The following is a 26,853-nucleotide window of genomic DNA, read 5'->3' on the forward strand; positions in this document are numbered from 1 at the left end:
AGTACTGGAAGTACAGTGGATGATAATTCCACAATCCACTGATCCTGTAATGCCAGAAGGAGCCTGTTTGTAGAGTAGGTAGAAAGACACTCTTATGTCTTCAGCTGCTACAAGGAGGGGAAGCTGCTAGCAGCAGAAGCTGCTGTGCTGGTACATGCTTGATTCCCTGTCTCACACAGGTACATCCCTGCTATTGTGGATCACACCGGGGGCCTGCCCTGCCAGGGGACCTTCCTGCTGCACCAGGTACCGATGGAAGCTGTGAACAGCCGGTGTCAGCTCTGCAGGGAGGGGGGATGCTGCTGGCTGGCCTTTGCAGCTCCTTTCCCACACAGCCTGCAGTGCAGGCAGCATCTCCCACCTGTGCTGGGTTGGCTTTGGGCTGCGAGGGCATTGCCTGGCCCCCAGGAATTGCTGTTCCTGCCCTATCAGTGGGCATCCCACTCAGGAAAGAGGAAAGCCTTGTAAAAAGCAGGAACCTTTGGGACCAGATTTGTGCCTTCAGTGTTCTCCAGCATCTCTAAGGACACAGAAGGATCATGTGGACTTAAATTCCATTTGCTCTCTCTCACTGCTTGTGGTTATGACACATAATCTATGAAGTGACTGTATCTCAGTGCATCTTAAATTCCTCTTGCCATCCTTAATAATATTTTTGTCTCCAGCTAGATTATAAAGATAATCTCAGTTAAATATGGTTTATAGGTTTAAAGTTACATTTTCCCTACTCTGTGGAGTGAGGAGGGGGAAGCATTTAATTTCTTTTACATATGAAAATATAACATGCCCTTGAAGTAAATTTTAGGGCCCTGAAACAAGGAGTTGCTTGTTCAGTTACAGATGATTTGTAATGATATTATTTAAATCACTTAAATTATATTAAATTATATTATTGATATTATTTAAATGGTATTATTTGCTTCACTTTTGCAGTATAAGTGCAAAATAGACAATGTGTGTGTGAACACTTCAGCATGTTTTGTTTCTGAACTCCACAGGGAATCCAGCGGAGAATCACAGTCACCATTATCCATGAGAAGGGCAGTGAGCTGCACTGGAAAGATGTGCGAGAGCTGGTGGTTGGTGAGTAAATGGTTTTGTGTCTTGCTCTGTAGAGAAGAAATTACTACTACTGGTAATTTCTCTTTTTATCAGATTCTGTCATTTTTATGAGCGCTGCCTGTAGGAGGAGAATTTTAAAAAGATCCAGAGGAAAATCTTAAGTTTTGCAACTTCCACTTACAGCTGCTTGTTATTCAGCTAGTCTGAAATTGTATTGGGAAAACGAATTCCTTTTGTATTGCAGTTTGAATTTTAATTGATTCTGCCTCCTCCTGTTTTTAGGGCGTATAAGAAATAAAGCAGAGGTAGATGAAGCTGCTGTGGATGCCATTCTGTCTTTGAATATTATTTCTGCAAAATACCTGAAGTCCTCTCACAGCTCCAACAGGTAAGTGAATGAAGTCAGCACTCCAACAGGAGTGGCTGTTTCGAGAGGGGAGGAAGGTTTGAGTCCACCTCTGCTGCACCTGCTGAATGCTGGAGTTGGGATCCTTCCAAGCACTGGAGTTCTTCCTTCTCTGTTAGAGGCCTGGGCTTTGGAACACCAGTGGCATTAGAGTGGATTTGGGCTGCTGCTCCTGCCTGTGGGCTCTCTGCCACCTGTGTCTGTAAAGGCAGGCAGGGGGATTGGCAGTTACTGCCTTCCACTGAGAAGTGGGTGTTTCAGTGTGTTTGAATTAATGAATCAGTACAACTGGAAAACAGGGAGACTCTTGCTGGTTTCCTGGCTGATACTATTGGATTTGCAGTTGGAAAGCCCTGTGCTTTCTGGTTTATTTCTATAAATTCCTCTATATTTCTGTAGTTTTCTGTAAGGCGGGCAGCTTAGGTGAAGGATGAGTGGGATGAAGATGTTGGCCATCTCGTCCCAAAATGCCAAGGTTTAAGCTGTAGGATGAGTGCATGACAGTGTGGTGGAAGGGAATTGAGGCCCTGGTAAGGGATGTGTCTTATGTTTGCTCATTGTCTGCAGAGTTGTTTGCTTCCTTCTGTGGGGTTTTTTCACTTTGTTTTGTTTCTTAGTCCACTTGTTCTGTTCCTCTCAGCTGTTGCTTTTCTGTTGTGCTTTTGGCTGCACTAACTGAAGCTCTTTCTATGTTTTTACAGGCTCTTTCTTGATAAGGATATGCCTAGGTATTTTCTGTTTGCTTTCTTTGTACATAAAGATTCTTGAAAATAGAATGCTTTATGTCCCATTTGTAATGCTGCCACTCCCCTCAGCTTTTACTGAATTCTGTTAGAATACCTCTTAGCTTTTCCAGAAGTAGTCTTCCTCTTCCTCCTTCTTCTGCTCCTCTTCCTCTGTGTCAGAGGTTACTCAGGTGCAGTTCACTGGGGGACTTGTGAAGGTGAGCTTTCCTTCATATGTGAGAATAGGAGAATTTCCTTTGTGCAGTCTTTCTGAGTCTCTTGATGTGCTGTCAAATACAGACCCTTTCTGTAGTCCTTGCTATTTTCTTCCCTTGTTCTGTATCAAAGAACTAAATTTGGAATTTCTCAGTGTCTCTGACACTGCTTGTTTGAAGGACCAAGCCAAGGACTGAATTATGAGGTTACTTGAATTGCTCTGATCAAATAGCAGTGGCTGCCAGGTGACTGCTATTCAGCCTCTGTTCTGGGACAGGATTTGCATATGAAATTTAACCATGTGGGTGCCACTCCTTAGTTTAGCAGCTGGCAGAGAAGGCAGACATGCAGTAGCTGCCCATGCTGGATTCCTGTTTCAGCTTCCCAGTGGGATCACAGCCTGGCATGGCAGATGCACAGTCTAGGGCACTTTGCACTCTGCTTTCTGTGCTCTCCCTGTGGAAAAGAGGAGACAGAGTCTTCAGTGCTCCCTGTTCACCACTTTTCACTGATGCTGAGATTGACTTCAGAATCAGTTTTAACTACACATTTAAGCTGTCTCTCCTCTATTCCATGCTTTGTGTGTTCTGTGCTCCCTTTTCCTCCGTGTGCTGTTGGCTGTGCTGAAAGGAGTTTGCTCACCTCTGGTTTTTGTCTCGCTCTGTAGCTGTTGTAGCAAATTCTGGTTTGGGCAGGCAAAGCTGTGTATATTTACCTTCCTGGCTAGAAAAGATGTACTAAAATAATTGCCTCAAAGCTGTGCTTGACTTCATCTTGGTGTTTGTCCAAACAGCATTTTGCTCAAGAGGGTGGTAGTATTTCTGCACTGAGGAGCATTTATACCTGTGTTCTCTCTCCATGAGGAGAAATCTTGTTTGGCAAATTGTGCAGAACTGATGCCAGGGCTACATACAGTGGTTTTTCCATCTGTGAGCAGACGGGTCTTACTGTTTTCTCTTCCACCCTGAGAGTGGGTCTGGAATTTGCTAGAAGTTGAAAAAATTGCTTGCTGCCATAACTAAGTCATGATGAAAGTTTAAAACAGAAGGACAGAACACAGATGTGTAAAGGCTTAGAAGACAACTGTGCTCTTTGCCTAATCTAACTCAAATGAGGATTATTACTTTACAGTGCTTCACAGTGTTTTTAAAGCTACCAAATACTTGGCCTTTAGATTCTGTTTCTCTGTATTTTTAATAGAAGCAACATATTTAGAAGTAGTTTCCTAAATATGGTTCTTTAAATGCAAAGAGTATCTAGCAGTGTTCTCACTTGACTGCAGTTCATGGTGCCTTTATGTATTAGGTTGGAATTATGTAATTGGTATCAGAGAAAGGAGATTCTTGAGAGCTCTATTTGAGACTGAACTCTTTGTTTCTGACATGTCTGCTCTTAGGCTGTTTCATGTTTCTTTTTGTTTCGCTTTGTATTTTCTTGCTTCTTCTACCCCCACCCTGCTATTTGTCCTTTGTCTTTAGTTTCATCTTCTGTTTTTCTGAGTTGGGAATTAGGACAGAAAGGCTTCAGATATATAACTTACTGCTAGAGAGGGGAGAGTGTAACGATGCCTTTGGATATAGTGATTGGGCTGTGCTGTGTGTGATGCTGTCTCTCACTTTTTACTTGAACATTCTGGATTGCTGGAGTAGACCTGTGGGAGCTTTCAGCTCCTCTTTCCTTGTCCCACACTGAAGAAATGTCTTACAGAAGTCCTACAATATGGTGTAGAAATAATCTTCCCATGCACTTTTAAGATCCAGCTGGGCTGAATTGCAGTAGAAATTAATTTTCTCTGTTTAGAAACAACTGTTCAGTGCTGGCTTCCCTGTAGAGCTATGACAGCTTTTGTTTTTTGCATTCCTTTTCTCTTTTAGATAAGTCTTTGTAAGCGGCCACACTGTGTGAGGTAAAAGTAAATGATCTTGGAAATAAAGACAAGGTTTTTGCTTCAAGTATTTGTTATCCTCATCACTGGAAGAAGAGATGCTTTACACTGAGTGATGAGAGGGCTGCAGAGGAACTCTTACTATTGACCTTTTACTGTACTTCTTTCCAGGACTTTCTACCGGTTCGAGGCGGTTTGGGACAGTTCCTTGCACAACTCCCTCCTTCTCAACCGAGTGACGCCGTATGGAGAGAAGATCTACATGACCCTTTCTGCCTACCTGGAGGTGAGACACCAGTGCCTTCCTGCTGGCTACAGACTATTTGAGACAGGACACAGAGTGTACCCAAGAGAAACAGATTCAAAAGTGATTTGAATCCTGAAGCCAGTAAGAGTATTTTTTTCCTCAGAACAGGGTGGAAAAAGTGTACTTATAATTAACATCTTGATGTCAAGGCAGTTGCAACTGCCTTGCAACACAAGAGATACTGGTGGTATCCACTTAGCTTTTTGTGCCTTGTTTTATCTATCTTTGTATCTGAAAATCCACTGGAATCAGTGAACATTGCTGTGTAAGTACTGGTGTTAGAAACAGTGGCTTAGCTCTTGGCTTGTGTGCAAGACACTGTTGTTTTGTGTAGTAAAAAAATTTCATGGAATGCATCAAGAAATTTGGCGGTTCTGTTTCACAGATACACATATGAAAACCCTTCACCAAAGACCCAAACAAGAACAAATTTCAAAAGCTGCCCCACTAAGGGCAGCAGTGTAACTTGGCACAGTTGGCTGCAGCCATTCATTCATTGCTGGTGTTCCTCTTAGCTTGACCACTGCATCCAGCCTGCTGTGATCACGAAGGACGTCTGCATGGTGTTCTACTCCCGAGACGCCAAGATCTCCCCACCGCGGTCCCTGCGCAGCCTCTTCGGCAGTGGCTACTCCAAATCCCCAGACTCGTAAGTGCAGTTACCATTTTGCTATTGACCTTTTTTGTCAGTATTTGTGTTTCCTCTTAGAGGATGTAGTTTAGTTTTCCTAATTTTTTTCCCTGAAACTTGACCTACTCATAGGTTCTGGTTTTGAATGTTCTTTCTTGCATTTATTTCAGTGGAACTCGGATAGCTTCTCTTTTTACTGACCTCTTTTCCAGACTGACAGGGTTGGGAAGAGGGATCCATTTTTCAAGCTTGCACATAGATGACCTTGATCCTGACCTTGGAATTTACTGCAGCGTGTGCTCTTCAAGTCCAGTTCAGGGTGGGGCGGGGAACACGGGGGAAATGCCTTGTTTTGGGATCTTGCAGTCTGTTCTGGCTGTTTTGTGCAAGAGCAGAATTGAAATATAGTTCTAACTAACAACTATACTTGAAATTCTGCTTTGGGAACCACTGAGCTAAAGCTGAAGCACTTTATTTCTGAAGATAATAAATAGTGTGTTTCTGTTTCTTCTGCTTTCTTGTGAACAGCAATCGAGTAACTGGGATCTATGAACTGAGTTTATGCAAAATGGCAGACACAGGAAGTCCAGGTAAGCAGTGACTGGGTGTTCCAGTGATAAATATGAAATTCTCTAGAAAATTTTTCAGGCAGAATGGGATAAACATTTCTGTCCTGATCAGAAGCAGTTCTTGTGTTTCATAGGAGCAATGTAACATTGCTATTCCATAAGATACTTACTCAGGCTTTTACTTTAGATTCAAATCTGTGTTTACCACTGGTGAATAAGGATTCACTGGAAACTTTGTTTTCTAACATAGGTAACTCAGGGCATTGAGTTCATGTACCTGAGTCTTAGGGGCATAATCCATGGCTCATAACTAACAGTTGAGCCTGGATTTTGCAGTAGTAGAGCTTCTTCTTGTCTTTTGAAGATGTTGCTGATTTCTGATGCCAACTTCACACCTGGAAGGAATGTAGTTCATGGTGTATCTGTATTTTTTCTTCTAAGATGTAGAAACTGAAGTCCTTGTGTTAAATGAAACTGAACAGGAGTTTGCATTATATCTTGGTCAATAGAAAATATTTGAAAAAAGAAAGAAAGCTGGACTAAATCAAGTATCTTTGGTTGTGTATTTGCAGGTAATGAAATCCTTGTGTTGCATATTTCCAGCCAAACAGCAGAAGTGCTGGTTCTTTGCAAATTGCTGATTATTTCTCAGTGACACCTCTCTGGCTATGGTTTTAACACGTCTGTGTTGTTTTTTACTGCTCAGGAATGCAGAGGAGGAGGAGGAAAGTCCTGGATACTTCTGTGGCATATGTGAGGGGAGAAGAAAACCTGGCAGGTTGGAGGCCCAGGGGTGACAGCCTCATTCTAGAGCATCAGTGGGAACTGGAGAAACTGGAGCTGCTACATGAGGTGAGTAAAGAGATCAAAGTCAAGATCTAAATCAGTTCTCCTGGCAGAGAAGATACAAAGTGTGTGGCTGGCTGCTGAGTAGAGTCCTCAGCTCAGAATCTCAGTGTATTCAACACAGGCAAATTTAGTTTCTAGTGCCACTGTAAACTCCCTTCCCTGGTGAGAATTACTGGTATGAATAGTAAAGGATTCTTAAGAATTCAGTGTCTTTAAAATTGGGAACTTCCTGGAGTGGATGATACTGATTTCTTTTCTTACTAGGTGGAGAAAACACGACATTTTCTTCTGCTTCGTGAGAAGCTTGGTGACAGCATCCCCAAGTCCCTGAGTGACTCATTGTCTCCCAGCCTGAGCAGTGGAACCCTCAGCACGTCCACCAGCATTTCCTCTCAGATTTCAACCACGACCTTCGAGAGCGCGGTGACGCCCAGCGAGAGCAGCGGCTACGACTCTGCGGACATCGAGAGCCTGGTGGACCGGGAGAAGGAGCTGGCCACCAAGGTATGGCACAGGGCAACCATCCTGCTGGCAGCTGGGGTGCCAGAGGGGACTGTAGTTCAATCACAAGCTTCTCAGATAGCTTGGGGAGTATCCAGTAGTGTGAGAGTTTCATTTGAACATCTTGGTTAGTGAAATAAACCACTCTCACCAGCCAGTGCTGCTGGGGAGGTTTGGGCTGTGGCTGTATCTCATTCCCCTGGGTTAGTGGTTCTATAAAAACTTTCTCATTTTATCAAGTGAAGTGATTATTACCCTCTTCTGTGATTTTTCATAGCAGTTTAGAAATTATTTTTTCTTTCATGACCTGCCAAGTGTGTCTTGGCAAATCACCTCTTCTGTTCAAATTTCTCTGAAAATCCAAATATAAAGTTCTTCTCTGTGTCTCATTTGTTTTCCCTCACGTACCCCCTTTAGTGTCTGCAGCTTCTTACTCATACCTTCAACCGGGAATTCAACCAGGTGTACAACAGCATCAGCGATTGTAAGGTAAATATTTAATGTAATATTTAATTGTAATACACTCCATTTGTAGTACAATAGCAGTGTGTTTGTGGGTCATGGAATCTGCTGATACTACGGAAAGAGAAACCGCTTTATATTAATGTATTATTTATTATTTTCAGTCCATTGGAAGCATTTGGCTATTCAGCATCAGGTTCCAAAGGCTATGGCAGGAATAGGCAATGGTGTGGACTTGCAGTGTAGTATAGTTCCCACTTTATTAGCAGACTCTTTCCCTATGTAAAAGGATAAATTGACTCTTAAAAATTCTGCCTGTAGGCAAGTTTCAAACTGGATGATGTTTTATCCAGTTTTATTCAGAGTGTGAATAATCAGAGGTGTAGGACATTGATAATAACAAGCTGTGTCTGCATAAATGCTGCTCTATTTCTGCCCCCACATGGGTTTGTGGTGGTTTGTGTGAAAATTTGCTACTGAGTAGGGGAATGGCTGATGAAAAAGCCTTTCTGTTCTCTGAGCCTTCCCTGCTGAAAGGCATTCTCAGCTACAGCCCAGCTCCTCTGATGTGTTTGTGCTTGCAGCTCTCGGATATTTCTCCGATTGGGCGGGATCCGTCTGTGTCCAGTTTCAGCAGTGCAACCCTCACCCCTTCATCCACCTGCCCTTCTCTGGTGGATTCCAGGTGCAATTCAGTTGATCAGAAGTAAGTGTATTGTATTAAAAGGAAACATCACTTTTCAGTGCTTCACAGATCTCTTTGCTGTTTTGTGATTTGTTTTTCCTCTTTTATTCCTTTTCCCTACTTTCAGATATTTCTCTGTACAGCCCCCTTGTTTTACTTCTCCAGTCACTCTGCACAATTCTTTTTTCCCATTTTGTTCTTTTGAAGTGGTATTTTTTTCCCCTTGTGTTGGGAGAACAGTCAGATGCTTGTCATTCCAGTGACCAGTGCATCTAGAGTGTGCAGAGGCCCCAAGTTTTTTCAGAGTCTGTTGAAAAGGTCTACTAATAACAACCCAGAATAAACCAGTGTGGCCATTAATCTCTGTTTATCTTTCTCAGCTGTGTCTACACAAGATACTTTTGATGAAATTGGGAATAACCATGTAATGAAAGACATAATTTGTACCTTCTCAGTTCAACATCCCAGAGGGAGGAGTGCTGAGGAAGTAGAACATTTTGTATCAAACAGTAGTAAGGAAGTATATTATATCTGTGTTGTGACTATGTTTAGCAAGAGAAACAAGGTAGAAGTAGTGGGAAGCAACTTACTAGCAGTTATTTCAAGTTTTATTTCACAGATATCAAGGGAAAATGCTATTCAATATTGTACAAAAGGATCCCAATGTCATACAATAAATCTGGGCTGGAGGATGGAACTTCAGGCTGGCCTGAAGATGCAGTTTAAATTCCATTGCCATATTCAGTTGCTTTGTTGCGATTTACTTTTTTTTCCTCTACTTTTTTAAAGGACACCAGAAGCAAATTCTCGTGCCTCCAGTCCCTGTCATGAGGTGGAGCATTTCCAGATAATTCCTGCAGTAGAAACTTCCTACCTTGCCAGAGCTGGAAAGAACGAGTTCCTAAACCTCGTTCCTGATATTGAGGAAATCAGACCAGGGTAAGTTTTTTAGTGTTGTGCGATTGTGACTTCCTGAGAACTGTCACAAGGACTTTCTGAGATTTGTAGGTTCTGTGCCCCATTTGAAGAAGGAAGATTAACAGGTGATAGCAGAGCTGCAGAGTCCTCTGTGATGGATTGGGGAAAACTGTCAGACTTTTGCATAGTTGTTGAAAACACCACTGAGCTTGTTTTAGAAGAACTTTTTCAGAATACTGTTGCAGACAAAACATATTAAGGACCAAGTGTCTTACACAGTGTTTTGCAGTTAATAGGGATAGTCAGGGGAAAATCTATTTCTGTTTTGATGTGGGTTTGTTTTTTCCAGCTCTGTGGTGTCAAAGAAAGGATACCTCCACTTCAAGGAGCCACTCTCCAGCTCCTGGGCCAAGCACTTTGTGGTGGTTCGCCGTCCCTATGTTTTTATTTACAACAGTGACAAAGATCCTGTAGAAAGAGGAATCATAAACTTATCCACAGCTCAGGTGGAATACAGTGAGGATCAACAGGCAATGGTGAAGGTCAGTCTGAGAGCTTTGTTTATCCATAAAACAAGAACATTACCAGTAGCAGTGCATCTGTACCATCAGCTGTGTCACCTCTGTTCCAAGGAAAATGGATCTGAGTTGTGGAGACATTGATGATCCTGCCCACAAAGTTCCCAATTTGTTCAGGGTTTCTTATGGTTTTGGACACAGTTGTACCAGAGAGTGACCCTGACTGCTGTCACACACCAGATTAGCTTTTAGGTGCATGTGTTGGTACCATCACCCTGCATGTTGGGATTTTGCAGCTTCCTTTGTATTTTTGGACTTGTGTGTTTTGTTTTTTAAAAAACAAAACAACACATGCAAACATCCTGCAAGGAATCAAATAAACTCTACTGGTCCACCTCTTAAAGCCCACACTCAGCAGCTGAGAATCTGTTTTGTAGAAGATAATGACTAATAATACCCTGGAAATCACCAGTGAGACATCAGTGAAAGAGGGATGTGACGGAGCAGATTATCTCAGAGGGGAAATGTGCATCAGGCTCTGTGCTTGTAGATTTTGTATTTAAATTGTCCTTCATGTTCCAGACACCCAACACATTTGGAGTGTGCACAAAGCACCGTGGAGTCCTGCTCCAGGCCATCAATGACAAGGACATGAATGACTGGTTATACGCCTTCAATCCTCTCCTTGCTGGCACAATTCGGTAAGAGGCAGCTCCTGTGCGCTCTCCTGCGAAGGGAGATGCTCAGACCAGGAGGCTGGTCACAGATTTTAGTTTTGCTCCGAGGAATTTGACAAGATGTGGGAACTGGAGGAGGGAGGAGGGTAGGCAGAAAAAGCCCCAGAACAATCAGAAAACAAACCTGCCCTGTATTTCAGGAACTGCAGGGGCTGCTGTTTTGGCTTGTGATGTTCTGAACAGTCATGTCCAGTTTGAATGTGTATGGGATGCTACATTTGGAGACCACAAGATGGTTTCCTTGTATTGCCATTTTACAGATTTATAAAGTTTTTTACTTCGTCTGTGCTGGACTACCTTTTTGTGTTCTTGATTATAAGCTAAAGCAGAAATTACATTCCCTTTTTATAACTTCTCTGGCAGCCTTTCCACTATCACAGACAGCCCCTGCTTGCTGGACACATCTTACTCCACTGCAGTAGCTCTTCCTTTCAGCAAAAAAACTCAAAACCTAAAAAATTAAGCTGTCACTGTACAGCATCAAATAATTTCTGAACAGTGAAGCCCTTCTCCCATTAAAGAAGCAGAACAGAGAAGTGAGAATTCTTTCTCATTTCAGCCCTGGATACATTTTACTTTCTTAACATATGGAGTAAACTAGGACTGTACCAAAGTATTAAAAAAAAAAAAAATAGGTGGATAAACTTTGGAGAGGGAGGAAAAATGAACTTTCAGAATTCACCAACTACCTTTTCTATTTTTTTGTACAGGTCAAAGCTGGCTCGAAGACGCACGGGCCAGATGAAGTACTGAGTCCATGTAATGTTCTCATCTGTTCTCCCCACTCACCTTCCCATAGATAGTGTTACCTCTCATTTTCTCTTTGTGATTCTTGACGGTTTCTCTTGTATGTAATCCTGTGGCTTAACATCCCCCACCTTCCCCACTCCTTCAGCGCATTTTCTAGGTATTCTAACCCTACCTTGTTTCTTTTCACCTGTACCTGAATTGTACTAGTAGCATGTGGCCAAACAAAAAGAGAAAGAAAAAAAAAAATCAAAAAAATCGAGTGATTATGCACGACTCTAAAAAGAAAAAAAAAAATTTTCCTATAAAAATTGTTTTCCCATTTCAGCTGACCTTTTGGTGTCTGTCCCACTGTCCACTGTCTGTCTAGACTGCTACAGGGTTTTCATTCAATTTGTGACTTGGCAGTGGGCATTGGTTCCCTCAAGGCAAAGTTCCAATGCCAGGGTAAGATAAATTGTTTAATGGCGACATTACCAGCCAGGAACTGCAATAGCTCCTCAGGCTTTCTGGATCCAGCCTCAAAGTTACACTCTGTGGAAAGCTGATATTGGACAAATCTATCTGGACAGACTGGATTTTGGACTTTGTGCAAGTTTCTGAGTTTCCAGGGTCCAGCAGGCTAAGGCACGAGCTAGGAAAAGTTAGGGAACAAACCAGGAGGGGCTGGCTAGAACAATCTGCCTTTAAAGTCTTGCTGTGGGGGCTGCAGGTGAACAATACTTGGGTTTAACTCTTTCCCAGAAGAGTTTCCATCAACACGCACTCCTCAGCCTCTGAACTGAGCTGAGCAGACTGTGCTGATATGAGGGGAAATAGACCACAGACTGAAATATGAGATAAAATCCCAAAAATTTCAGATTGGCTCAAACTGTGTATTTGACAGATGGGGAGTGTTAAATAGAAATGAAAGTGCAGTTGTTCCCTGGATCACCATGGAGGGCAGATCCCCTCTTCCTCCTTTTAGTCCTGACTTCCAAGATGTGCAGGAACAGTTCTCTCCTCTCTGGGAAGAGGTTTAGGACTCCTGTGGCTGTGTCAGGGTAGCAGCTCTGTGGTGTCATTCCCAAGGGCCTGTTTGTGCATCCCTTACCTGTAATGCCACCCCACCTGTCCGTGGGAGCATCCAGAGCCTGTTGAACAATTCCTAGGCCCAGCATCTGCAGTGTTCTCCAGGGAGCTGCAGGACACTCTGAGTTCCTTTTGAAATAACTGCTGAGTGTCTCCTAATTTCCCTGCTGCAGTTTTCATCAGCTAAACTCCACTATATTCAGAGTTAACCCTTCCTGGGGAATAGAGCAAGTGGATTCTGGTCCTGGTCAGTGGAATGTCATAATTGGCTTCTTGGACATCAAGTGGGTGGTGTCAGTTCTTGACCTACAGTATAAGTTCTTCTTGTGGCCAAAGCTTTGGTCCTTGCCCCAAGGAAGAAGAGCAGAATGAATTTCCTCTCGGGGAAGTGAACTCCTGTCTCTCAGTCAGGTATTAGGGAGGTTGGGGATGTTGTGTGTTCTTTCCTGCTGTGTTTTCCTTTCTTGCTGTACCCAGGCACTGCTAGGGCTGGCTGTGATCCTGGGCAGTGCAAAGGGATTTCATCTGGAGGCTCCAGCCTGGCAAGGCAGAGGTGAAAGGGTTGTTCCCACTCTTGCAGGAGGCACAGCAGGCACAGTGCAGCCCCGGAGGCTCATTTGGGTTCAGCCATCAGCTGGGCAGGCCACGTGTGCGTGGGACTGGAATCTGCTGAGAAAGGTCTTTGCTTGTGGGGCTGTATCGTTCAGAAAATTGCAGTGCACAGTGAGACCTCCTAACAGCCTGGAAGGCAAAGGAGCAGGGAGATGGAGGCTGGCACTTGCTGGGACATACCTTTACATATCTCCAGGTAGTTCTCAAGCTAACTCATATGCTCATGCTGTCTCTGTGGTCCTCAGATTTATTTCAGAACTGGAAGCCAGAGTGAAGGAGCATCCTGGGGACCCAGGAACATGATAGGGATAGGGTTTTGGTTTTCTTTTCTGTTTTTTTTTTCCTTCTGTTTTTGTCTTGTTTAACTGTGTGTGACTCCCAATACAGTGATGATATTCCTTTGTTATGCAATGATGATAAAGCACTTCCAGTGTGTGGATAAAACTGCTTGTCCTGCAGGAGGGCTCCTCACACTGCAGCTAAGCTGATCTCAAGAATTAGGTTAATTCTAAGCATTAAGTTATTGCTGCCATCACCACTGTTTGTAATGACAGTGGAACCTGTTTGAGGAGGCAGAGTGATTGAGGTGGTGGTAGGTTGTGACACACTGAGAGCATTTTAACTTTTATCTGTTTCTTTTTTTTTTTAACTAGAAGAAAACTAGTTTTCTAGGTCTTTGCTTTGGATAAGCCAGAGAATGAACCAAGTGGTTATAGGCATTGCACAAAATCATGATTAAGGGATCTTCCTTTAAAAGCAGGAAGAGACAGATGATTATCTTATAGAGAGCTTGAAGTGCTACAGTTGTTGCATAAATGTCACTCTTCTATCTTAAAACTCCAAGCAAATTCTGGTGACTTGAGGTCTGAGTGGATAATGGGTCATCAGAAGAGCAAAAGTCTGGTTTTAAGCATCAGCATCTGTTAAAGCTGCATAATCTGTAACAAACTAGGTCGTTGTTGTGTGGAGTTCAAATGGACATTACAATTTTCAAGTCTGACATAAAGGCAAAGTTTTTCTGCAATTACTGAAGCCTGCTTTGAGACATTTGGGTTTCCCTACTTAAAACTGGACTGAAATCATTCCAAGTTTTCTTTAAAGAGATAATAAACCAAACAAATAAACAAAAAAAGTGAGTTTCCATTCACTTCAAAGCTTGGCCCAACATGTTGAAATTTCTTTTTGGAAACAGAATGAGGAAGGAAAAATCTGCTAAGTTGCCTTGTTGTGACACTCCAAAGCCCATTCTTGGTTACCTGCTGCGTGTGTGTGGAGTCCCAGGGTCGGACAGCTCTGGGGACTCAGCCTCTGTAGGTGAGGCATCCTGCTGTGGGCCTGCCAGCCCATGAGGACATGCACTAGCAGGGCGCTTGGTGGGCATTCCCTGGGAGGAACGAGTGTCAAACTGTGCTGTGTTTGTGTTTTTATGTTCCTCGCCAAAAGGAAGGAGAAAACTGTCCTTGTCCCTTGAAAATTATGTTGGATCTTCCTGGGTATTGTAAAATTAAGGTAAACCTCCTATACTGTGTTTTAGAAATGCACTTTAAGTACCTTTTTAAAGAAGATTCCTGTATTCTGGGAATATGGAAGAGAAGGGAGTACTATTTCCAGAGAGTATGATTTCCAGACTGCCAAGAAAAGGTTTTTTGCATCAATGTCTAAGAGTCCTTATTACTGATTAGCATGGTATTTCAAAGCAAAGACTTTACTTTTGCTGCTTGTTATCTAATTTACAGGGATTTAATTTTATGTAATGTATTGTATATTTATACATCTGTAATTAATTGCACATTAGTAAGAAAGAGGATTAGCTTTGGTCTGACACCCACTGGTACTAAACTGCCTGTGCACGTGGATCTGCCTGTACTCGGCACACCTGAGCTGGTGGTAGCTGATGCTGCGGTGGGTGTTGTGCTGAAGGTGCAGCTGTTGTCCTGCTGCTGGAGGAGGAAGGCTCCTGCTGCTGCTCAGGAGGGGTTTGCTGCCTGTCCCTGCAGACGGCTCTGACGTGTGCGTTGCATCTCTCCGTTGTGGTCACTAACCCAGTCTGTGGTCTGGCTGTAGTGTCTGTAGCAGGATCTATTAACTTCGTGCTTCCTTGTTTCAAAACATCAGCCGTTCAAAAGCAGGACTGACTTTTGTTCAGAAGGCCATTTATGTGTTCCGTGTATTTGAAATCAAAACTAGTCCAACACTAACCAGATGATTGTGTCCAATGTTATTGGAACAGGATTTAAATTGCTGGGATCAGCTGTGTATTCAGAAAACTGGTGTGGAGCTCCTAAGTCTTCAGTTCTTAATGTTGCCAAGTGAATGGGCTGCCCCTGAGCAGTGCTGAATTTACCTCTTGCTTGCCTGGAAACCAGGGACTGGAAGCAAAGGGAGTTTTGAATGATCAGCACTTCCCAGGATCAGGTCTGAATCTTCCACTTTGCTTGTTCATATTTCATGTGCAGTTGGTTATGGCTCCCGAATTTGGACATCAGACGTGCTGTCCACTGGAATACATCCTTTGGAATTGCGGTCCCCATGTCCCTGTTAATCTCTCTGTACACAAGGTATACAAGGTAAATGCTGTATAAGTGGCCTTCTTGAACAAATCTTTTTGCAAACTGATTTCATCCCAGCGAAGGAGTGTATCAGCAACACTGTACATTAATTTCAGGTTTTCATTTTCTTATTTTATTTTGTAAATATATCCGATATTTGGAGCTTGAGTATACAAAATGTAAATATAGTTCATGTATTTGTACTAATTCTGATCCATTTGCTGTATAGCCTTAGGTGTGCAATGCAGATATCTAACTGTGTATGGTAACCTTGCACCACTGAATTGTTAGTGAACGAGGTGAAACAATAAAGGTACAACCAGTGCATTAGCAGATAGAATGTGTGTGCTCTGTCATTATGATTCAATTACTTGCATCTTACGTCGATTAATTGTTTTTAAAACCTGTGCTGACCAAGCTGATACTTTAATAAAATTTATCTTGATTGCTCTTGAGAAAGACGGGTGCCCAAAATTAAGGTGAACCAAAAACTTGATGGGCCAGATTGCTGCGGATCATCTTGTTTAGAGAATAACTACTATAGAATTTAATAGACGCTACGGTCTGGAGGTATGTGTCCGGTAGGAGCGAAGGTGGGGCAGCGGCTTTGTCCTCCTGGGACGGACAGGTTTGTCAGCTTTGGCCTGGACGCACAAAGACAAAGGGCAGTGGTGGCACCTGAGGGGCTGACTGCCCCCTGGGACAGTGTCCAGCGGCAGAGTCGAAGCCAGTTGATAATAATTACTAATAATAATTACTAATGACAAAGTGCGCAGTTCCCGGCGAGCCCAGGAGTGCGTACCGCCGGGAACAGAGGCACAGCCGGCGGCACGGGGCAGCTGCGCGGCTCCTCCGCGGGCGGGCGCGGCTCTCGGGGCTCCTCGGGGCTCGCAGGCGGCGGGGGAGCGCCAGAGCCCGGCGGGGGAGCGCCAGAGCCCGGTGAGGGCTGCGCGGGGACTGCGCGGAGCCCTGCCCGCCCCTGCCGCTTTAAGGGGGCGCGGCCTGGCACATCGGGCCATGGGCGGAGGGCGGGGCCGCTCTGAGAGCCAACGGGCGCGCTCGGCCCCGCCCCGCCCCGCCCGCGGATGAGGGGAAGCGGCGCACGCCGCAGGCCGAGCCCGCAGAGACCGGAGAGTACAGAGAGCACAGAGAGACCGGAGAGAGCCGGGAGAACGGAGAGAACGGAGAGAGCCGAACTGCTCTGCCATGGCCGAGTGAGCGTGGGGCGGGGCCGGGGCGGGAGCGGGGCCCGGCGCGGTGCCCGGCGCGGCTGCAGCCGGCCCGGGCGCTGGGAGGCCCCGATGCGCTGTTGCGCTCTTTGCCGCGGGCTCTGCCGTGGCTCCGCACAGCCGCGGTTCCGTGCTCTGCTGCAGTAAAGCTGCCAGAATGAACTCGGGTCTCCCTGCTCGCTGGGAAGGCATGGGCTGCCCTGGCAGCTGGCATGCTCAAACAGCCTGACAGGTACGGGTGCTACTGCTGGATCACTGCTCCTGACTTCCCTGGCACTTCTGCTCTTTCACATTCCAGAGCTGACATTGCTTTGATTGGACTGGCCGTGATGGGTCAGAACCTGATTTTGAACATGAATGACCACGGCTTTGTGGTAAGTGAGGAAAAAAAATTTTTTAGGAAGGCTTTTTAGTAGCATACGGGATTGGAGCTGAGCATTTTGTGGGTGCTTTCCCCCCGCAATTGTGATGATCTAATGGGTGTTATTTCCTCCTTTTAGTTACCTGTGCTGGCCTTTGTCCAGGTTCTAGAGAAGAACAGTGGTGCATGCCTATACTCAGCTGGCACCTGATATGTTAATTATGCATGACTTTTCCCTGAAGTTTGCCTTGGCCTTGCCATTAACCACAGGTTCCGAGGCACTTGCAAAGACATGCTCAGGTTTATCCCTGCCCTGGACCTGTCACAAAGGTGGAAGTGGGAGAACACAGGATGTTGCACCTTGCTTGTTTAATTTGTAGTCTGAGCTAAAGTTACTGTTCCATTGGTGGCCTTTATTAACGTGTTTTCTTGCTCCCCCAGGTTTGTGCTTTTAACAGGACAGTTTCCAAAGTGGATGATTTCCTGGCTAACGAGGCCAAGGGAACCAGAGTGATCGGTGCTCACAGCCTGGAGGAGATGGTCTCCACGCTGAAGAAGCCCCGTCGCATTATCTTGCTGGTGAAGGCTGGAAGTGCAGTGGATGACTTCATCACAAAATTGGTGAAACACTCATTCTACCTAAGACTTCTTGCTGTCTTTTGGAGGAGTTTCCTCTGGAAGTTCTTATTATTCATCATTAGTGAGGTTTTGAATGTATGGAGAAAACCAAAATGCTGATTTATATTTGACAGGTGCCTTTGTTGGAGACTGGAGACATCATAATTGATGGTGGGAATTCTGAGTACAGAGATACCACGGTAAGCCTGTTTCCTACCTAAAGTGAATGAATAAAATACACACGACTTTTCCGCTTCTGGTCATCAGAACAGTCACTCAATAAGACGCCATCACCCCTGTGCTCTGGAAAAGCCAAACTGATTTCTGCAAAATTAAATCACGCAGCCTCTTAAAAAGCAATTAAGGACTCCACTATAAGAATGTTTTTATAGATGTTACCCAGATTACCAGAGAATATTTTTTCAATGTGTTTTAAAGAGTGAAAGCCTTTAGAGAATTAAATTTTACCATCTTAGGGAGTTTTCAGGGAGATTTATAAGTCTAAGGATATTTATAGATTTGTTGCTATTTCTTAATCCTTTGTGATTGTAGGACAATCCAGTAAGACAGAACTGCTGGTTTGGCTGTCTTGGTAGTGGAAGCAGCAGAGTATCTGCTTGTGAACAGGCTGTAACTGTACAAATTACAGAAGCTACATTAGCCTGTCTGGGGTGCTCACGTGAAAATACTGCATTCAGATTGGTATTTCTCAGTCTTGGAAGAGGTGCTCATGTTTGTCTTCCTGCTCTGACATCCTGATCTTGGATAAGTGAGCTGGCCATGCCAGAGCGAAAAGCTCAGTGAGGGTCGGTCCCTGGGGATCTCGGCCTGTGCCTCTCTCTGGCTCAGAGGCAATTACTTGTCCTTAGAGTTTTCTGTGCTTGCACCTTCACTCTGCAATGAACTCAGCAACTCCACCTTGGGCCTAATCTGCCTCCCCCACATCTTCACACAATATGTGTCATCTAATTCCAAGCCTTTTCTGGCCTCAGTGCTGCTTGTGTCTGTCTGGTGTTTATAAGGACTGGTTTTCTCATATGTCACTTTTGCAAGGAGCCAAAGCAACAGGAAGTTTCCTAATGCTCACTTCGGTGTATGAACAAGCTTTCTTGAGGTTGGCTTCTAGCAGATACAAAGCAGAACTGAAAACCTAATTTTACATCTGAATCGCTAGCCTTTGTGTGTAAGGCTCTGGCATTAAAGGAAATTAAATAGTGCTGCTCTGCTCTTTTTTCCAGAGGCGTTGTAAGGAGCTACAGGCAAAGGGCATCTTGTTTGTGGGAAGTGGAGTTAGTGGCGGGGAGGAGGGTGCCAGATACGGACCTTCTCTCATGCCAGGAGGAGCCAAGGAAGCCTGGTAAGCATGAACTGCTATATTTTCTTGTTCAGGATGGTTTGCAACAATTCACATTGTGCACTGAGGGAGGGAAAGAGGAGGGTGTGGGTGTGGAGAGAACAAGATATGTTGCCATCTCACTTCCTCAAGGCTCCAGATTTCTCAACCTGGCTGGGGTCATGGGGCAGTGCTTAAGCCTTCATGTAAGGCAGAACAAAGGCAGGCTTTTTTTCCAGGAATCCACAGGCAAAAGTAGGACCTACAGACATCTGAAGGGAGAAGGGAATTTTGCTTAAATTTTAACCAAGTGTTATTTCTTATTTTTTTCTTTTGAGGCTGTACACACTTGGGAAGCTGCAAACTATGGCAGCAGCAAATGGCCCTGTAGTGACACATTATAAAAGGAGCTTCAGTACATGTTTGTACTACTATTGAATGCATAAATTTATTTGCTAGTTTCTGCATGCTGCTGTGCTGTTTTGTACTCATGCCTCAGTAAAGGACTGCACATCAATGCTCATTCTAGGTTTTATCCCTGGTTGCCCATTCTCTGTATAGATGTGGAAAGAAAAGGTGTGTGTAGGCTTTAAATGAGCTTTAGTATCTCTTGAGTCCCTGTCCATTTGCATTAGTGTTTCATACCTGTATCAGCCTGTTCCAATTTGATAGCACAAAGCCATCCACAACAGTAAGTTTCTGCCTGATCATCTTTTGCCTTGATCAGCTAAGTAAGGACAGCTTCTGTATTCAGATGGAGAGGGCTCCTTGAAGTGCATTACGCTTGTCCGTAGTGTTGGAAGCGTGATTTTATTGTTCCAATATCTAGCTGGGAAAAACTTATTTAAATGACATTGCTGTGTGGATGGGTTATCAACCTGCCAGCTGCCCTCAGCCCAGGCTGCCTTTTGGAGGTTACAGAAGGAGGCATCATCCTGGTAGACTTTATTTGTTTTCTTGTGTGGTGTTTGTATCCCCTGCCTGGCTGCTAAGGTGTATTCTTTCTCCCCACAGGCCCCACATCAAGACCATATTTCAAAGCATTGCTGCTAAAGTGGGATCTGGGGAACCTTGTTGTGACTGGGTAAATAGTCATTTGATACTGACCCTAACTTAGGGTTAGATCTGTGCTTAGGCCCTTTGGTTGCTGAAGCTCATGGATGTTTGCCCACAATAAACACAGCACCATCAGTGGCTGATTTTCTGGCTGTGTTCATTTCCAATCTACCACCTCTGATAACTCATACCATGCAATGTAAAGACAACGTTTTGTGGCTGGGTCATGTGCTGGGGGAGCTAAATGGACCTGTGACCCACTGGTTTCAGTCAGGACTGTCTTTGATTCCTTCCTGTAGGCAGAAGGAACCACGGGCGGGTATTAAACACTGGAAGTGATGATAATGCTGTTGCTGAGGAGATTTTTGGATGTTTCTGAACAGGTGGGAGATGAAGGAGCTGGACATTTTGTGAAGATGGTGCACAATGGGATTGAGTATGGAGACATGCAGCTGATCTGTGAGGCCTATCACCTGATGAAAGATGTCGTGGGCATGGAGCACGATGAAATGGCAAAGGTGATCTGCAGTTTTTAATGTCTTTCTTTTTTTTGTGCCATGGTGTCTGTCTGCCACTGGTGAGGTGCTGGGCTTGGGTAAAGCTGCTGCATGTACATGAAATGAATTTTTCTGACATGCCTCCTGCAAGAGTGAGGCACAATATTCCTCATTAGCTTTACATGAGGTAGGAGCAGTGAGCACAGACAGCTGAATGCTTACAAAAGTTGTCTAAAACCTCTTCCCATGCTACAGTTGATTTCCCTCCAGGAAGCACCTTCATGTGTAGAGATGTGAACTGCCTTGCCTGAAAAGAGCTAATGAAACACTGAGCATTGTAATCAAGCAGGCAAAAGATATACATTAATCAATTAAAAGATACAGTAGAGACATAGCAAATTGTGGTGTGTATGAATATGTATATACTTTTCTCCTTTTTCAGGTATTTCAGGAGTGGAATAAGACAGAGTTGGACTCTTTCCTGATTGAAATCACAGCCAATATTCTCAAATTCAAAGACAGTGATGGCAAATACCTCCTCCCAAAGATCAGGGACAGTGCAGGCCAAAAAGGCACAGGGAAGTGGACGGCCATTTCTGCCCTGGAATACGGAGTCCCGGTCACACTCATCGGTAACTGGTGCTTTCATCTTTCCTACCCCCATGTACCACATCACCGTAAGGAGCAGGGGAAAATACAGTCTCAGAAGTGAGCCCACAGCAGGGCTGGGCTGGCAGAAGAGGCTCCTGTAGGTCTAGCTGTTCCAGCTTTTCTGCTCTGATAGCTGTTCCTGGGATTTTTTGCTGGGCTTGTTTTTACCCTGTTCCTTCAATGCTGGCAGTCCTGCTGTCACACCTGTGTCTGTGGTGTCTGTGGCGCTGTGAGGACTCAGATTTTCAGGGGAACATTAAATGTTGTGCTCAGAGTGTTGTAATACAGAGGAGCTGGAACACATCTGCAACACATTTAGTGTCCTAATACACAGGTCTAGAGCGACCTTCCTATTGAGTAAATTCGATGAGTCAAAAGGTTCTTTGCTCTCAGATTTGCTTTCATTTCCATGCTTTCTCTACCTCTTTTTCGTTTGCACTGGCTGGTCAAATCCTGAGGATAAGAATAATTATTTTCAGTAGCTAAAAGAAAGTAACTGGAGTGTAGCTGTCAAAGAAACATGGCTGCATTCCAGCAGCAAAACAGTTCTCTAAATGGTTTTAATGTTCTACCACTCCTGTAGTCCTTCAGTTCTAGGCTTGAAACAGTGTTTCCTGCTTGCACTGCTAATATTCTCTTCTTTAGGGTGCTTGCAAAGATCAAGGGTGGAGGAGACACTCCCTGATGAGTGCTCTGCAGTGCCAGGGAGCACTGTTGGGTAATGCTGAGCTGATAGGGAAGTGTGTGCCATAGTCCTTGTGCAAACGTGGCCGTTCTCAGGGCAGTTGCTGTGTGGTTTTACTGCATGAGCCTGACTTGCAAACTTCTGCTGGTGAAAGCAGAGTCATGCTACTCCTGCTTTTTCCTGTTTTTCCTACCATGCTCCTCCTCCCCACTGTAGAAGGAAGTTTTTGCAGAAATGGAAATTAGCCTATTCTGATTTAGGTGAGATATGTCCTCCTGCTGTAGGGAGGATTCAGAGTCTTGTGAAAACATTACTCACTCTTTTTTAAAAATTGTTGTTGATTTTGGGGTGTGGATTTTTTTGGGTTTTTTTTGGATATGTCACAACTCAAAGGATGGAACAAAATGATAGTATGAAGGCTTGCTTCTCCTTCTATCAGACCCTGAAAAGCAAACTTTTTTCTCCCTCATTTTACAATACTGTCTTCAATTGCAAACAAGTACAGCTTAAACCAGCTTGATTAGGAACTCACTGAGCCAGCCTGACAGATGATATTTAGTGATGTTAGAAAACATTCTTACGGACTTCTGAATACTACCAGATTTATGAGTCTTATTTCATTTTACAAGTTAACCTGCTGATTTATTATTGATTTTAATTGCCTTATTTTGCATGTGTGCATTTTAATGCCCATCCGTTTAATGTAAGATGGCATTTAAGGAAGAGCTTTTTATCTTAAAAGCATGATACTGTACTTGGTGAAATCTTCAGCCTCGCTGTTCCCTAGATTGCAGTGCAACACCATCTATCTCTGATAGATAGGAAAAGATTTTAAAGTAAATTCTCAAAATTGAGAGCTGGTAAATGTTCCTGAGGATAAATTTTCATATGGATGACTTGTGGCTTTTTTCTTTATCGTTTGAAAGCTGTATCAGTCAAGGCTTACCCAATGGTAGTGCTGAGTGGCAGTGTTGCCCCTCAGGAGTGCTGTTGGAATAATTAATTTGTGCCCCAGTTATTTCGCTTGTGTACATGGCTCAGTGACACTCACTCCTTGGTGCTTGAGTATCTCAGACTGAACAGGGATGCCCAGCTCTCTGATGATCTCCTCTTTGCTGCCATACCCAAAGGTGAAGCTGTGTTTGCACGGTGCCTGTCTTCCCTCAAGAATGAGAGAGTGCAGGCCAGTAAGCTGCTGGAAGGGCCCAAAATGACCCAATTCCGTGGGGACAAGAAGGCCTTCCTGGAGGATATCCGCAAGGTGAGTCCTCGTGCAGGGTTAGAGCAGGTTTGGGACGCTGTGAACCTGGGGAGGAGCTCTTGTGTTCATATTTCATGAGAACTGGTTCCTGCTTTCAGCACTGTGCATTGTCTCGTGATGCCCACAAAGCATAATGTGACCCATTCCTAACCAAAGGAAGGTTAGGAAGGATCCAGAAGGAATTAAACTCTAAGCCACAGGAGGCAGAGTCAACTACATGGGGCACAGAAATCATAATTCATGCACAGGAGCTTGTTCACTCCTCAACACTCCTGCCTTTGCTTGGTATTGCTGTCTTGATCTCTCTCTGTTGAAACCAAACTTTCCAATGAGAAAGGCTATTTTGGATCTCAAATAACTGGAATGTTGCTACTGTACTCATCCCTGTTGAGATGTGGGCTGAACAGAGTAGGTATCCCGTGAAGTTTGTTGTTCAACTTTGTGAGACTTCTCTTGGAACGTGAATTTGATTTTTTTTTTTAGGCCCTGTATGCTTCCAAGATTATCTCATATGCTCAAGGCTTCATGCTGCTGAGACAAGCAGCCAAAGAATTTGGCTGGACACTGAATTATGGGGGTATTGCACTGATGTGGAGGGGAGGCTGCATCATCAGAAGGTAATTGAGATGAGGGAGTAACCTGGCTGCTGAGGGGAGAAGAGCAGGCAGTTTAGTTTATGAGGTGCTTGGCTGACAAGCCCAGAGATTTCCTTGGAAAAATCCATGGAGTTACTCTGCTGCTAAGATTCTGAGAGGCTGTAGACAACACCAAGGATTACCAGATGAACACACTATTCTGGTGGCTTAACTGCAGAAAATTTTTTTAGACTTTGTCATATTTGGAATCTTAGTCTGGCTGAGTCAAGTTTTAGCACTGTAAGTTTTGCATTCTGGGCCTTTGTTGGGAGCTGTGACATTTATTCCTGCTTAACTTTTGCCTAGTGTGTTCCTGGGAAAAATCAAAGATGCATTTGATCGAAACCCTGAGCTCCAGAATTTGCTGTTGGATGATTTCTTTAAGAGAGCTGTAGAAAACTGTCAGGTAAGTTCCCAGGAAAGGAGAGCATAAAAACAATAATTTACAGCCAGGACTGTCATGCTTCTTCTCTTTGATACTGACCAAGCTATGACTGGAAACTGAAGGTTCCCATTTCACTGGTACAGAGGAGCCTTAGGCAGATATCCAGCAATTCACAAGGACCATAATAGGAGGAAAAAAGGCCTGGCCTGTGTGAACATTCTCTTCACTGCCCTGTGCCTTGTGCCTGCTGTGCAGTTGGATTTCAGCTGAGCAGACCATAAAGCTCTGTTCAGCACCATTGTTTGCAGTAGCCCCAGAACAACAGTTCCAGACCCACCCATTCTTTTGGCCTGTGTCTGTGCAAACACTGTCCTGATTTGGATGGAGCTGATGGGTGGAATTAAAACCATATTATCTGGCCAAAAAAGAAGTCTCATATTATCATTAATAGTTCTTGTAACTGAATCTGAATATTCCATGCAAATTACTAGACCAGATGAACAGCTGAACTGAGGATTGATTATCCATGTGTGTCTGAAGTGTCAGTGCTGCCCTCTTAGGCCCCTGGGCAAGCTTTGTTCTGTGCTTGGTGAGAGGTGCTGGAAGTGCCTCAGAGCTCAGAACATTCCCTGTTCCCCACTGAATTCATGCTTTTGAGATGTTTATGTGAAAGAACAGCATCCTTGCTTGAGGCTGTGGTTTGACTGCATATCTCAACTATTCTCATCCTGCTGTTAACCCTGTCTTACCTGCCATTATTTTAGATCAACCTTGTTTATGTAAAGTCAGGAACCTGCTGCTGTATTTGCTCAGCCTTGGTTATTGGATTTCACAGAATGTGAAAGAGCACCCACAGTTGTACTGAGTAGTTAGAGTGCCTGCACGTACCTGTGAGTGAGCACTGATCCCTTTCCTTTCCCCCCTCTTTTCCTCTCTCCCAGGAGTCCTGGCGCCGTGTGATCAGTACTGGTGTGCAGATTGGAATCCCTATGCCCTGCTTCACCACAGCACTTTCTTTTTATGATGGATACAGGCTTGAGATATTGCCAGCCAACCTGATTCAGGTAGGTACTGAAATCTCATCATGCTGTTATTTAAACATTGCTGTAAAGGTCTCAATAGCAATACATCCTAATTATTCACAGTACAGATTGCCTAATATATTTCTGTTGTACCTGAAATTCACATCAGTGAAACACTTAGAGACAGCTGGATAAAGAACACCAGAGGTACTGGTACAGCAGTGCCCTGTGTGTTTGAATTCCATCTGTGAACCAAGGGTAATGATATCTTTGAACCCAAATGGTTTGTAGAGAAGTATCTTTGAATGTTTGGATGTATGGAGGTGCTTGTTTTTTAGATTAGTACCAAGCAGAAATCCTGTACTTGCGTTTCTGCAGAACTCTTAATTTAATTATTAGATATTAGTACATTTTTTGTTGCAGTGGTTTTGCTAATAATGAAAATAATAATTTTGAGTGTTATAATACTGGAGTCCAGTCTTACTTCTGTTATTCCTCCTTAGGTAACAGTAGGTGCAACTTCTAGAACTCATATGATACTGACATTTGTGTGTCTGGTTTGTCTGTGTGTTCTCATTCCAGGCTCAGCGTGATTACTTTGGTGCACATACATATGAATTATTATCAAAGCCAGGGGTATTTATCCATACTAACTGGACAGGCCATGGAGGAAATGTGTCCTCTTCTGCTTACAATGTCTAATGGAAATACTTCCACTTGCAGCCCAGATACTGTAGATCTCCAACATTTCTTCTAGAATATCACTTTTTACTGTACTCCACTAGAACCTGTGTTTGGACACTTTTGTAATAACTTGGGGGTGTATTTCATACCTATATGTTATATCTCTATATGTATCATATTAAATAACTAAATAAATTTAGTTATAAATGTATTGAGGTGTTTTCTTTCCACTGGTGCTGGCCAAAACTAGGTAAAATGTTTTTGTGCAGTTTATTCCTAACAGGCAGCAGTTTGGCTCTTACAGATTTAATTCCTGGGCATTCAGGTGCTCAGGCTGTCACACTGAGCTCTGTGCCTTTGGTGGGATGGGTCATGGAGAAACAAAACTCATGCTCCTGTCACCATTCTCCCTCCAGCTGTTTTTCTCAGTTTTAAGCTCTACCATAAAACCTTTACATTGCTGTGTGCTTGCACTTTCTCCCCCCAGATCTCCCTGATTCTTTGCCTCTTCTTCCACCGTGGCAATTAAAAATACCCACAGCAACATGCAACGTTGTCTCTATTTTATATCCTCCCCCAGCAATGCTACTGCCAGTCATCCTCACGACATCTAAAAAGTCACCTGTGTGTCTGAACCTTCTTATTTCTCAATTAAATTTTGTGCTGTGCACACTGATTTTTATATTATTTTTTGGCCATATATATTCCTGCCAGGACAGCTATTAGTCACTAGCAGAATATCTGTATGAGGTAAAACGTAACTTTCAGTCGCAGGTACCTTTTCTGGAGATGACGCAGTGAGATTTGGGATTCGGCGAGACAAACGCGGGTGACAGCGACGGCGGCTCTCGGAGCGGCCGCGCGTCCCCTCACGGCCCGGGGCGGGCCCGACATGGCGGCGGGGCGGGGAATCGTGAGGGCAGCGATGGCGGCGGGGCGGGACGGTGTGAGGGTAGCGATGGCAGCGGGGCGGGGAATCGTGAGGG

At 44.1% G+C, this 26,853-nt stretch overlaps 2 protein-coding genes and 1 long non-coding RNA gene across 13 annotated transcripts in view; 2 read left to right on the forward strand and 1 right to left on the reverse strand.

Annotated features, from left to right (window-relative positions):
* Positions 1-15,790, forward strand: part of KIF1B (kinesin family member 1B) — a 77,188-nt gene extending 61,398 nt beyond the window's left edge. For 10 of the 11 annotated variants that reach the window (XM_072917234.1, XM_072917241.1, XM_072917238.1 and 7 more), the window contains 14 exons: positions 180-246; positions 999-1,083; positions 1,345-1,450; positions 4,466-4,580; positions 5,117-5,250; positions 5,761-5,822; positions 6,508-6,653; positions 6,915-7,154; positions 7,569-7,640; positions 8,198-8,319; positions 9,088-9,237; positions 9,566-9,758; positions 10,317-10,435; positions 11,182-15,790. In XM_072917234.1, coding sequence (XP_072773335.1) covers positions 180-246; positions 999-1,083; positions 1,345-1,450; positions 4,466-4,580; positions 5,117-5,250; positions 5,761-5,822; positions 6,508-6,653; positions 6,915-7,154; positions 7,569-7,640; positions 8,198-8,319; positions 9,088-9,237; positions 9,566-9,758; positions 10,317-10,435; positions 11,182-11,224 — 1,654 coding nt within the window. In that variant the 3' untranslated portion in view covers positions 11,225-15,790. 11 annotated transcript variants of the gene reach the window in all.
* Positions 15,791-16,572: 782 nt separating this feature from the next.
* PGD (phosphogluconate dehydrogenase) lies at positions 16,573-26,078 on the forward strand. The gene is given in 13 exon segments (NM_001204966.1): positions 16,573-16,664; positions 16,978-17,053; positions 17,482-17,661; positions 17,793-17,858; positions 18,897-19,015; positions 20,006-20,075; positions 20,431-20,565; positions 20,987-21,176; positions 23,011-23,141; positions 23,625-23,758; positions 24,083-24,182; positions 25,103-25,225; positions 25,766-26,078. Coding segments are annotated over 13 exon segments (1,452 nt in total). The 5' UTR covers positions 16,573-16,656; the 3' UTR covers positions 25,886-26,078.
* LOC140680436 (uncharacterized) lies at positions 17,513-26,774 on the reverse strand. The gene is made up of 2 exons (XR_012051717.1): positions 26,646-26,774; positions 17,513-17,982 (listed from the first exon to the last, which is right to left on the reverse strand). It is a non-coding gene; the product is annotated as an uncharacterized lncRNA (long non-coding RNA).
* Positions 26,775-26,853: the final 79 nt, after the last annotated feature.

Source organism: Taeniopygia guttata, chromosome 21 (genome assembly GCF_048771995.1).
Source record: "Taeniopygia guttata chromosome 21, bTaeGut7.mat, whole genome shotgun sequence".
NCBI classification, from domain to species: Eukaryota; Metazoa; Chordata; class Aves; order Passeriformes; family Estrildidae; genus Taeniopygia; species Taeniopygia guttata.